At 33.7% G+C, this 14,066-nt stretch overlaps 1 protein-coding gene across 1 annotated transcript; it reads right to left on the reverse strand.

Moving 5' to 3' along the window:
* Nucleotides 1–7,811: 7,811 nt before the first annotated feature.
* LOC128206075 (uncharacterized) lies at nt 7,812–10,640 on the reverse strand. Its single transcript, XM_052908220.1, has 2 exons — nt 10,481–10,640; nt 7,812–8,339 (listed from the first exon to the last, which is right to left on the reverse strand). The coding sequence occupies exons 1-2, from the start codon at nt 10,568–10,570 to the stop codon at nt 8,052–8,054; spliced, it is 378 nt and encodes a 125-aa protein (XP_052764180.1). The 5' UTR covers nt 10,571–10,640; the 3' UTR covers nt 7,812–8,051.
* Between the last annotated feature and the right edge of the window lie 3,426 nt (nt 10,641–14,066).

Here is a 14,066-nt window from a genome sequence, read left to right on the forward strand (position 1 = left end):
TACTAGGATCAATACAGGAAATTGCATCTCTAACGTCCTGGCTTGTCAACAATATTTGTGAGAGGAAAGTGGATGGAACGTTCTCAACTGTAAAAGGGGGATGTTGCTGGGGTTCTATGGTTGATTGTTTGCTAAAGTATGAGTTTAGAAGGTCTGCCTTTTCTTCATCGGACTCTGCCTTAATTGTTCCATCAATAAGAGTTGGAATTGGTGAAGATGTTTGTTTTTGAGTTAGTTGTTTAGCTAGTTTGAACCATACTTTAGTTGTTATGTTATCAGAGTTAATTTTGTTTATTATTTTATGTTCGTATTCCTTTTTAATTTTTCGAATTATATTTGTTGTTTCGTTGCGATAGTTTCTGAATTGTTCCCAAGCCAGTGCATTATTTGAAAGTTTAGCTTTTCGGTGTAATTTGTTACGTTTTCTGATTCGTTGTTTTACCTCTTTGTTTATCCAAGGAACGTCGCCTGGACGAATAGTTACGTTTTTATTTGGAATACTCTCAGAGGCTGATTTTAAGATTGAGCTAGCGATTGTGTCTGCCGTAGCATCTAGATTTTGATTGTTTTCGATGAACGACCAGTCGGTGGATCTGAGTTTATCGTTATATTTTACATAATCACCTTTGTCATATAACCATATTTGGCGCTGAAAGTGAGTCTGCTTAGGTTTTGTGAATTTTAAGACAGCAACAGTCGGACAGTGAAACCGGACAAGATTTGGAACAAAAGGATCTGCGACGAAACTTGAAATAACTTGATTAGTGTGTTTAATGAACATGAGGTCAATAAGTGAACTAGAGTGCTCGGTGAAGTGAGTTGGTGAGTTAATGAGCTGTTCAGAATTTAGGGAGTCTATCAATCTACACATTTTATTTGACGAATTCAAGCTAATGTTGATGTTAAAATCACCTGCTACAAGTATGTTGTCAACATGCTGGTTGAATGCTTGGTCGAGTGAATGTTCCATGTTAAGCCACTGTGTGTTGTTTGAGTTAGGAGGTCGATAGATTCCGCCCACAAGTAATTTGCGCTGGCATACATGTATTTCAACCCAAACCGCTTCGACACCATTAACATCAAGATCATTTCGTTGAATTGCATGAAATATTGGGTAAATAGTTTTATATACGTCAGTATTTGATCATATTGATTACATTAAACTATTTAAGAAGAGAGAAGAACTAACGAACTAAGTATGAAATATATCATTATCTTTTAATAAATCTATGCATTTCTCTTTTTTTAATTTCAGAACGCACGTATATCTATGAAAATTCCACAGAGGTTGAAGCTCGTGCGAGTGAAGAAAACATTGACGAACAGCTTCCAGTCCACTACACACCACATCGTAAGTGAGTTCCCCTTATTGTAAATGGAAACACACGTTAATGTACTATGATCTGAACAGCGCCTTCTTATACCATTGTTTCGGTTTTGTGGGGAAGGAATTTCAGTTTATATTATAACTGTATTTTTTTGCAATTTCGATATCATAGATTGAATTAATGATAAAAAAGTGTTTTCAGATACATTACCGGGAAAGCTAATGCTTTGTCCTAAAACATGAGCGAGTTCCTTCAACAGGTAAATTGGGGCGGTGTCTGACCAATTTCAGCATCGAAAACAAATGACACATTATAACAGAATACGAAAATTTAACAATAACAAAACACATGGCTTATCTTCGTACATACAGTTTTATCCGACAATCCGACCAGTATTCAGCTGTTCGTGGAGTTCACGCGTCTTCTGTATGATTTGATCCAACGCTTACACTCGATGCTCTGTTTAGGCGTTGGGAAACGAACAATGTTTCAATCTTTCAGTCTTACCGGGTACCGTTCATCTGTATTGCGGGTTCCCTAAGCACACCTTAACACCATTGCTTGAAATCCGATTTATATAATGGATTATGCCAGTATTCAGCATATCACCGCAAGTTTTGTTTGTGGGTAAACTCAAACCGGAAGTATCTTGACTGAAATTCCTGCGATTTGATTGGCTGACGGGTTATCGTGTGAGTCTATATAGATGTAATTATTTGGTAACGTACAGTTACTACAATAAACCATTGATACTGTTATGTGTAATGAATTGACATTGACGTTTAAAGTAGCCATTTATTAATCATCGGGTTATTTTAAATAAGCAAACCATCCTTGTAAACGTCCTAAGCTTCGCTAAGCTGTAAAACACTTTAGCCTTCGAGTTTGGTGATGATATAAATTTGTTTGCCATAAAGGTTGTGTATTTATCAAACATATTTTATAGTCTAATTTTACAATAATGATGTTGGCTGGTGCATTTTCATCACGTGATCCTCCATGGTACAACATTGAGACCTATCCTAAACCTTCCACGTTACCTCAATAATTTTGAGTTTGATTTTAAATAGCACAAAGTTTTAGCAGGAATGTGATTCTTAAATACCGGTGTGTAAAAAAGTATGGGTACATCATTTACAATACATAATGACATTTTATTGTTCTAAACTTTTATTGAATTAAGTGAATGATCAAGTAATCTAAGCGTTGAACACGTTATGCTTCAAATTACTTTCTTGAACGACTACAAATCATCTAACATTGGAAATGATAAGGAAGTCCTGTTTAAGAATACAAGTATAACAAACATAATGTCCAAAATTATCCAATAAGATTGTGTTCCAAAGATCAATGTTAACGTTATGGCAGGTTATGACCTATATCTCGTTTATGAATTATATATCATGTCCTTGTCATAAGCCACTGGTAACATCAAGCGTAATTTAGTTGGGTTTGCAAATGATGTACTTGTGTGAATGGTCGGAGAAGTAGGCCCATACTCGTCTCTATTTGCTTTGAGTGACGAAGGACATGTCTTTGCAATTGGGTTGAATTTCAAGTCGATGTCGTTAAGCCCAGGGACATACCAATCAGACCATTTCCCACTAAACCAACGGATCTGGTAGGCAACGATTCGGCCCTTCTCTACTGTCTGATCTGGCATATCTAGTCCTGCTTCCCATTGACAATTTCTGGTTGCTCCTCTCTCGACTTACGTGCATTTAGGCTGAAAACAACAACGAAAAACAACAATAAAATATGGGGACGTATGCAATATCTATCTGAGACGTTCCCTTAGATTCTGTCTTAACTTAATCTGAAATCTTAAATTGGGCATTATATTGAAAATGTGATCATAGATTGAAATCTAAGTCTTATTTTAAGATCCTCTCTTGAAACCACTATCAGGCTAGTCACATAGCACGCAGTTCTTAATTTAAATATTCTGTAGTTTCCCAGTTGAGATGGCTACCTCATACGAAAGAAATTTATCAAAAAGGACAAGAGTATATTATCGTTATAGAAAACAAACGCGTAAATTTTCAGATAACACTATTATCGAGCTAAAACTGCTGGCAATCCTAAGCTAGGGGTCAATGCATGGACATAAAAGAAAAGTTAGTAACGCACCAGTCAATTGTAACTACACGCAATTGTACCCCCCCCCCCTCTAACCTACCATGGTTAAAATTCACTGGTGCATAAACATGTAATTATTGACCTACTTGATTATTATTTTAGCTTTTGAAGTAATAGAAAATTTGAGTCATCCAGTGTTTTGATAACCGATATGTTAACTTCTCGCTTATTTGTTGGAAAGTGAAGTGATCCAGTTAAAACTTAATACACCAAGCCAGTTGACGTGATAGAGACTATGGCTGGACGGAAGTTGTTAATTAATGATATTATCTACAGATTTTTAGAACTTAAAATGTGAATTAATTCACATTTACATAAAAGTCGGCACCTTTGAAGAAATGTGGTATGAAGACTACGTATGCCGGGGTTAAAAATAAAATCGCCTTTTACTATCCTTTCATAAAAAAGAATGACATTTTTTGAACAAATACATTATACACCACTATACCGTATAACGTTATTAAACTACATCGTTAGTTAAACAAGCTTATCTATTTCCGGAGATTTGCTGAATACTTATTTTGTTTATTAATCTATCGAAAAATAACCGATCATGTCGGGGGATGTCTGCAATCAATTTTTAGCGAGGGTGGACAGCTGGCATCTTGCGGGTTGGAGTTGACAAAAATCCTTTGTTTGGCTCTAAATGGGTTTCATTGTGCCAACATGTGGTTAGTTAAGGTAATTAATATTCTAAATAATAATTACAGATGGGTATGTGTGGCTCTAAATGGGTTTCATGGCTGGCTAAATTGGGTCTTTTTGGCGCTGAGTAATCTAAATTAGACTTACACATTGCTCTATATGGGCTGTATGGTTGGCAACATAAGGCGTGGTACTGACTATTTTAATTAAGAGTTGAACATGGTGACAAAATGTGGTATTTTTGGCACTGAGAAGTCGAAATCAGAGTAAAGATGAGTTTATTTGGCTCTAAATGCGCTTCATGATTGCCAACAGTTGGTCGTATTGGCATTGCGTAGTCTCAAAAAGATATTCACTTTTGAATCTAAATGGGCTGTATGGTTGTCAACATATGGTCGAATTTGCACTGATTAGTCTATATAAGAAATGCACATGCTTTTGTTTGGCTATGAAATTGATTTATTTGCTGTCGATATTGGTGAAAGATGCACTCTTACTCCCAAATAGAATTACCAAAATTACTACAATTGTTTTAATATACCAAAAAGGATGAATAACTGTCAAAAACAATGGTTCTTATGAGGGAAACCGAGTTTAATTTGAAGGAAAGATGCAGTAAACACGGAATTTCTACCACATGAAATGATAGTAGATCAGCGTAGATATTATAGCAATCACCTATCATTTAATATTTTTGCATTTTCAGCTAATAACTAACGGTCATAATCTTGTTATCAGTAATTATTATTTTCCAAAAAGAAGTAGTTAAAGGTTTATCACTCAAAATGTATGTTTGTTATACATGTGTATGTATTGATTTTGAATAAGAGTGTCACTATAAACATGCATTTGGACATCAAAATGATCTTTTTAACCTTGAGTTTGAATTTCCTTTTCTTGTTGATCATTGTGAAGTGCAATTTAAAACATTTCCTCTATTCATTATTTTACATATTGTATAATACCTCCAGCTACTGTATTAATTTACATTTACAAACAAGGTGTATTGTTCGCAACGCATAAATGTATTTGGAGCATGAATGAATGTTTGTGATATTGTTTATAGAGTAAACAGTTAATTTACAAATACATCGAGGCATTGACAAACATATTTTAACGTATAATATACAACATCAACTACTTAAGAAAATAACAATTTAAAGCGATAATTATTTATTGAATTCAAAATCATTGTCGAAGCGCATCACATATTGAACTAATGCAGTAATGGTTAAACAGAAACAAACATGTATCCGTACAATATTTATACGATCAACTTCAGAAACAAACTCGGTAGCCAAAAAATGCATAGGGTAAACATCAAAGAATTAGAACACAAAAACAAACAATCACAAACTAGAAACTTAAAACAGCAGCACAAAAATCGACAAACAACACAGTACATATTATACTATAAAGAAACACTAGACTTATATTCACAAAAAAAGAAATCATAAAATATAATGTGCAGTAAAAGTTATATTCAATTTGCAATCAAAAAGGTGCCGTTTTGCTGTTTTTGCCAAACAAAAATATCAAAATATAAGTAAAGATTGTTTCAGAAAAATCTGCTTTACTATTAATGAATATAAATAAAATAATGACTTATAAGTACCTGTAAAGTCGTGTCGTAAATCATTTTATCCTGAGCCTTTACGAAACTCCAAACTGACAACAGTAACAAACTAAGAATCAGCTTCATTTCTGCAAAATATGTTTTTCTAAGACGCTTAAACTTTAAAGTTTATTTTTTAAAACATTGAGAAGTATTTATTCAAAACACAGCAGACTGCCATCTAGTGATAGACTACCTTATAATCAATTATATTTTAGGATTTAAATGCGTTTTGTTCAAGGAAAGTCCTAATTTATTAACGATGCGGTCTAGACTTAATCTCGATATGTCAATGCAAAACACAAAATTGTTTTGAAATCAAATGGTGAACTGATAAACAAGTTATAGTTTAAATATTTACCTCAGTATCATTATTTTCAGCAACCACCGGTATTTTTTTTTCTAAATAATCTACCGCAATCAGACGTATTATACATTATACGAATACAAACAATGGTTGAAATGCACGTATTACATGTAAAAACTACACCACATTTTGGTGAGTTGTTTACAACATACACTGAAATACTACGTGCGTGAAGTAGTATACAATGATAACAAACAAATTAAAGGAACAGTAGGAAAATATGTAAACAACATTCACGAAAAACAAAAAGAGTATGCAGACCATGCAATTTGTGAATACCGCTGATAGAATATGCAAAAATCTTATACTAGTATATTTTTCCCTTCTTAATTTTTTTTGCTTTTGTAGTATATTATTTTTCCATTCCAGGCAAAATAATAGCTGATTGCTACGCTACTCTCAGTTTTGTTACGGAACATAAAATTGCAGATGACCCTGTTGAAAGGCATATGGTTGATGCCTGAAAGACACTCAACGAGACACATATGGCGCCATTAAACAACGAATACTGTGTTAAAAGGCATTTATCAGTTGCATATTTTCCACGTTTGGGTGGCATTGTCATCATTTTTGTTGGCAGTCAGTCTGAGTCTAGCATTTGTTCAGAGCTTAAAACTTGAAGATTTATTTACTGACCCAACTGATTGCTTATTCGCAACTCGTCGACGGTTTGTAAAGTCCGCATGACATACACCATTTTGGTTTTTAACGCAAAAAGAAAACTGATTATTTGTATATACTTCATCGTGTCTGGATAGTGAGTTTTGGATTGTTTCACACAATCTTTGTCAAATTGTAGCGCAATAATGTCTCCGAAAATGCAAATTCAGTTCAGCAAATGTCAGTCAGTCAGTTGTTAAAGGTAAATCAAGAAAAGAATATTGCCAAGTTAAGGCTGTAGAAAATGCAAAAGTTAAGCAAACGTAAACGAGAAATCGGATGAGTTTCTGTTTCGATCTTTCAATCTAATGCAAGTCAAAGGGAAACAAACCAGTTTCTAACAGATTAGCAAGATAAATTTTGCTGAAGAATTTATCTGTCATTGGAATATATAAGTTCCATGTTTGGTTTGCATTTCTTTTTGATCAGGAGGCGCTACTTGTACGTCAAAATAGGGACTTTCAGACTTTTTGATTAAGAAACATGGTTAAGTCTAGATAAGTTAAGTTAATATACTTATATAAAGGAAAATGAATAACAAAAGAAACCGGTATTGAATATTAAATATTACGTCAAAGTAGCATTTCATATCAAAATGTTTCTTAAATAGTACTATTTTTTAGATATATGCATGGACAGCAATTTTCTAATACTGCATTTTAAAAAAGATACATCTTGAAACCTATGAGAGATGTTGTAAAACAATAAATTTTACTGCCGTCTGACATGCATGCATATTTCGAAGCGTTTTTGCTTTATACGTTCATTTAGGGTTAATTTATAACTCGAATCAGGTACTGTGATAAAACAAAAAATGGTTTATTTGTATATCCCAGCAATAAACACCACGAACATGTTATTCATGTAATTCAATCTTAATCTTTTCTGACTGAATAACCCGGGGTTACATAAGCATTATATCATTAAGCTAATTATATAATTATATTTATCAGATTAATGTTGTAGTTTTTTTAAATAACACAAATTTTATTGCAGGGATGTGCATTTTTTAATACCATTTTTAAAAGGAATTAATACAAAAAAGTAATGGCCTACATGCAGTTCTTAACTTTTATTGGCAACTCTAGTTGATATCAATCAATAAAGTAAATACAGACTGAAGTATGTAACTTCTTTTTCCAGTGGGTTTGTTGAAAGACTTCAAATCATTTAATATTTGAAATGATAAAGTGACATTTACGGAATAATTATACATCATGTAACAAGAAGATGTTTTAAGACCCAATATATGTATAAGTAGTTCTCGTACTGCATCATTGGCAACATGTTGTGTAATTTAGTTGGGTTTGCAAATGATGAACTCGTGCGTATGGTCGTAGAAGTTGGCCCATCTTCGTCTCATACTGTTCGCTTTGTATGCCATAGGACATGGTTTTGAGCTGGGGTTGAATTTCTCGTCGATATCGTTAAGTCCCGGGACATACCAGCCAGACCATCTTCCACTGAACCAACGGATCTTGTAGGCAACGATTCGGCCCCTTTCTACAGCCAGATCTGTCATATCTAGTCCTGCGGCCCATTGACATTTTCTGGTTGGTCCCCGGTTGACTACCGTGCATTTAGGCTAGAACAAAACAAAATTAACACGAAGGTGAGTCGTAGCGATGTTGTGGTTAAGATGTTTTACACGAAATAAACCTATCACTAAGGACAAAAGCATATGAGTTCACAAGAAATTAAACTCGAACGCGTAATATTTTAGCTAACATTACAATCAAGCTAAAATAGTAAAAACTATAATTTTGTTTTCTAAGATTGATTTTCAAGAGTCGCAAAGTATACTTCAAAGACTTTTGTTATTTTAAAGCAGCGTGAAAATTGATCATACATGTATACTATTGTATATGATCTCTTTCTGTGGGTCCTGTTCTATTTGCTTCAACTGCTACATGAGTTTGATTTTTAAGGAGCACGAAACTAAAGTCGTTTACACAAATCACTTCGGTTGTTGGTAAAGGTACTGTTTTAAGCCTTTCTCCTAGACAAAGTTCATAAATAGCTTATGTTTAAATGAATTGTGTTCTAATAAATTCGCACGCTAGTAACTGCACGGTTAAGCTCCGTTCATTTGTTACCGTTCATATAGAGAGGACCTTAAAGACAACACTTCTTAATATGACAGAAATTTATTTTTTTACCTTTTTTACCGTTTTTATTGCTTTTTTGTCGGCTCTCTATACTGAACTAATATTACAGCTGAGGGTTTATCCACTGTTTCGATATTTGAAAAATGAAGAAACAGGTTGAGTTATCATGTTGTCTACAGCATTGTACATTTAGAATTGTAAGTAATTTCACACAGACAATATTCACATCAACTCTTTTTTTTTTCTTTTTTTCATTTGATTATTTTGGTCGTAAAGCTTTGTGAAGATTTGTTTGTATTTCATCTGTATATACCTGCATACATGATAACGCGGTGATACGTTATTAAAACTTGCAGCGTCACAGTTAATTACTTGACATGGAAATATGAATGAGTTTATCAATGCTCAAAGGTTGACTGAAAACAGATTAAGTTTATTTATCAACTTAATGATGATAATCTTATATACTCAGGCTTTAACAAGCAAAATGTACAGGAAACAGTACAATGAAACCAAAGGTAATAACTTTAAGCACGAAAGCATGTTTGTTTAATAATTGATAGAATTTAGAGTTTATTTGCAAAAAAATCAAAGCAAAGTATCCATGTATGATGACAAGAATATTTCAACATATCGACAATCTACAACATAGATAACACAAACAAATACATGTTTAAGGGTCTTCCATATTGCTAGAGTCGTTTGAAGGACTAAAACATAAACGTTTAAAATAGCATTTTATTTATTTAGTTGTTAGGCTCATTATTTTGCAATCATAATACATACATCCTTTGCAACATGTGTAGTTGTAATAAAGAGTTAAGCAACTTTCCAAAATAAAATTCAAATTTCAATCAAAAAGCATTTGCATTTTTTTAAATTACTTTATTTAAATTACAAATTGAATTTGTGTGCGTATAATAATAATCAATACTACGCTACCAACAGTGACGTGGGGTTTGTGGTAATGCTTTTTTGTTAAGAAATATATTTGCATTTTTGATAGAGGAAATGAATCATATCCACTATTTTTTGAATATTTGTCTTAAAAGAAAACTTAACATTAAACAAACAAGACATTGTTGACTCGGTAGTCTCGAGCACTTTTACACAAAAAATACTAATATTTTTTTTTAAAGACTTCTTCCCAAAAACTGCAAATGCTTTTTGATCCAACATCTACTAAAATTGTCTTTGTAAAAGTTGGTTTACAGCTTATTACCGCGAAACAAGTCGCAAAGGATGCATGTTTTACTACAGAAAAAGATTGATCATCAAACGTAAATAGAACTTGAACACTGTTATTTTCCCCCACCCCCTCCCGTACCCACTTTTGTACTGTGGAAGACCGTTAAATCAATCATTGGCGAAACGCATTATATGCATAACTAATGCAGTTATAGTACACCGAAGACAACGAAGATTCCGTACAAGACCGCTAGATTCACAAAACATTTTTTCATGCTGAAAATCGCATGCTTTAGGGTCATGGTATAGTTTTATTTTTTATACGTGCCATTTCCAAAACAAAACATCGACATACAAATAAAGATTCGTTGCATAAACGAACTGGATTAATAGTTATGCATATAATGATATAATAATAAATTAACGTTACCTTTGAACTTATGTCGTAAATCAGCCTATCCTGAGCCTTCACGGCACCCCACACCGACAACAATAACAAACAAAGCACCGGCAGCTTCATTTCTATAAAGTATTTATTCTTAAACGCTCAATATTAAAGCTGGATGTTTTAAAACATTCAGAAGTATTTATACACAGCACAGCGTGCTGTCGAATAGGTATTGGCTACATCTGAATCAATTAAATGGTGAGAATTTAAAAGCTTATTAGGAAAAGCCGGATGCGGTCGAGATAATAATCAGAATGTTTCCATAAAAACGCAATGCAACATCCGTGAGGAATATAATATCATGTTCAACACATGGGCAATTTTGTCAATTACGCAATTAGAACTAATTACAATATACGAATACATTCATAGGCTGACAGGTACCAATCTGCGCGAGGAAATATACTCGTTTTGTGAGTTGTTTACAATCAAATATGTAAAAAACAACACTAACTAATGTCAAACATAGATTTTAATATTTTCTGAGTAATATGGGCGAGCTCTGTAGGATGGCTGTGAAAGAAGACGAGCTATGTCATATGGCCGATCACCAATGTCGACGAATTGTCAGATGATCAGGCCACGAAGTTGAGCTTTGTCATATGGCCGAGCTACAAAAGTAAGCTATGTTGCTGTTCCAATGTTCTTAACCGACGGAGTATCTCTTTCGAAATAAGTTAGATTCGTTGGAGTATATAGGGACATGCATGAGTTTTGCTTCTGTAGTAATGAATGCATAACTGCTTAAACTGCGTAAACAAGGATTAAGACATCACAAATTAAGGAAAATGTTTTTATTTGTTCTTCATTTAGCAATCTGAAGGATCCATGGGATCGCAGGCTTGGTAAAGCAGGTTGATTATGACCAGCAGATGGACCCTATTTATTTTGAGATCGTTAAATGGATAACAGGATTTCAATATGGTAAATTTAACAAAGGTATTCATAAACAGCATACACTGTAGAATAGTCCAATACAATTATTTTGTTTCTTTACTCTCTTAAACATAAACTATTATTGTTTTCATACAATAGTTTCTGTTCTAGGTTTTTAAAACAATGAATTTAGACAAAATATTATCTAACATAAGGTAAAATTTTCATATACATTCATGTTTTATAATGGCCAACAATCGTTTGTAAAATACAACTTGGGTTAACAACCACTCCATCTAGCATAGACTTATCATCTTCGAGGTCAATGCTTGCTCTTTTAAATGCTAGGGATCATACTTCCAAACTGTTTATTATATACAAAAGTAAAGGCTCAAATACTACTGGTTGATCATATTCACTCCGGCTTGAATTCTCCCTTATTTCAATATTTATTCAGATTTTGGTTACAACTTTGGTTATTTGTATGTGCGAACGAATTTTATGTGTTTCAATGATTACGACATTTTAATTAAAACCATTCTAGTATCTAATTTACCTGATTATTGAAGCTTATTTCCCTTTTTCATTCATGAACTCTGTTTTTCTCTGGGACTTTGCTGGTTTTGACATTCATCCATGATAGTAGCAAGGAACATAATTATGAATAAAGCCATATGCGCTCTTTATTCCAAGAAGGCTTACATTTTTGTTTGGTAATTCATTCTGCTTGCAATTTGATTTTGATTACTTGTGATTATTATCGCTAAAATTAAGCGTGATTCAGCACTTTTTTCTCATTTAACTGTAGAACAAGACGTTAAAGTAATTATAATCTGTGTTTGCTATTTCAGTATTCTAATTTTAAGATTGAGGTGAACTACTAACTTATATGTCCAAGTTTATAGGATTAAAACTCGTTTGTAAATGAAATGCCCGTGATATCGCAAATAGAAAGTCAATCTTTAGTGGCTAATGTTAAGACAAGGGAAGAAACTGTCTTATAAAACAAAGGTAAGCTTTCAGAAAAACGACTTTTAACTAAATATAAACTGTTAAAAGTATCTAAAATTTCAATTTTGCTGAACACTGTCAAATGTATCACTATGTCATCAACGATGCGACTTAGGTTTTTAAAGTGGCAAATATAATTGTGGTCCATTTTATGGATTTTATTATGCAAAAAATAAACCTGTTAAAAGATTTAAATATACCTACTGCTCGTGCGTTTTGGATTAAACAACATGTAGCAGTTACTTCCCTTCGTAAGGAGGCCTTTCACGAGGTCTGTCGTCACATCCGGGAAAGCACTCTTTTCTATGGCCACTCTAAAAACAAAATAACGATCTTACACTGAAATCAATACATAGTATATATCTCATTTTACGTCATTATTCATTTAACACCATGATTTAAATAAATTACCAAATGGTTTTTACCGTATCTAGTATCATAATGGAAAGCCCAGTAGCACAAAAGGATAACACTGTTCAGTGGCGTAAGCTGAAGATTATAGAACAAGCTACCGTACACATTAATGATCACAAATGTCTTCTTGTACACGGTGATCGACTTCCAGTTTGCAGTACGTTTATCTATATTATATCTTTGTCAAGTGAAATGTAAACTGACGCGTTTTCTTTAATATTATGAATTACGATATGCTTTCTATTGGTTCAATGGTTAATAGGGGTATATAAGTGATGGTTGTCCGGTAAGCGCAGTGGTTAGCGCACTCGCTTCTCACCTAGGCGACCCGGGTTCGATTCCCGGCTTGGGCGAATGTGAATTTTGTTTGTGGTCACCAAGCCGGACAAGTGGGTTTACTTCGGGTTTTCCGGTTTCACCCACAACACAAGACCACACTCTCGCGTTAAATCGTGCCAACGAGAGTGATTGATATAATGTTGTAATAACTTGTTTAACAATCGTTGTAAAATAATTATGTTTATACTAAGCTATAAGTGATGTAAAAATGATATGTCACTGTTTCAAACAGTATACATATCAATTTGAGCCTGCTTCTATGTTAAAACTCACAGGGCTGAAACACAATTTCAATTAAGTAACGTTGCGTTACAATCAATTAGGTACGCTCTTCTAGGCATATAGAAAAGTTGCGGTTAGCGCAGTGGTAAGCACATTAGCTTTTCACATAGGCGTACCGGGTAAGATTCCTGTCCAGGCCGCATGTGAGTTTAGTTTGTGGCCAACAATCTGAACAAATGGGATTTCTCCTGGAACACAGGTTTCCTCCAAAACACATAACCATACTCCCGAGTTAAATCATGCAACGACAGTAAAAATATACAGTTGTGATATTGTGATTATTTACTCATAAGTGGATGTAAAGATTTTAATATCGTCATTAAGTAAAGTTTATTTCCTTCGCGGGTGGGGTAAACTCGCCCATTGTGCTGTTGAATCTGTTTAAGCTAGTGTGTAAAGTTCTGACGATAAAATGAAACTGTAAGATGAGAACAATAGCTCAGAAATACATTTTAGGACTCCTCTGACAAGGTTCGAATAATATACTACTGCATATACATGCACAGCGGAATAAGTGATTTTCGACCTCTAATCCGGTTTATGGTAAATTTATTATTTGGTTTTGAAATGGTGAGAATGGTATTGTGTTTAGGGTGACCTCATCTCAACCAAAAGAGTGTTCGTTGAACTCTATGTTCTCTCGTAG

The sequence above is a fragment of the Mya arenaria genome, chromosome 10 (assembly GCF_026914265.1).
Source record: "Mya arenaria isolate MELC-2E11 chromosome 10, ASM2691426v1".
In the NCBI taxonomy this organism is placed as follows: Eukaryota; Metazoa; Mollusca; class Bivalvia; order Myida; family Myidae; genus Mya; species Mya arenaria.

Coding starts and splice junctions, on each gene's coding strand:
- LOC128206075 (XM_052908220.1), bottom strand. CDS start 10,570: ATGAAGCTGCCGGTGCTTTGTTTGTTATTGTTGTCGGTGTGGGGTGCC. Junction 8,340..10,480: donor TTTACGACATAAGTTCAAAG/GTAACGTTAATT, acceptor GTTTTGTTCTAG/CCTAAATGCACGGTAGTCAA.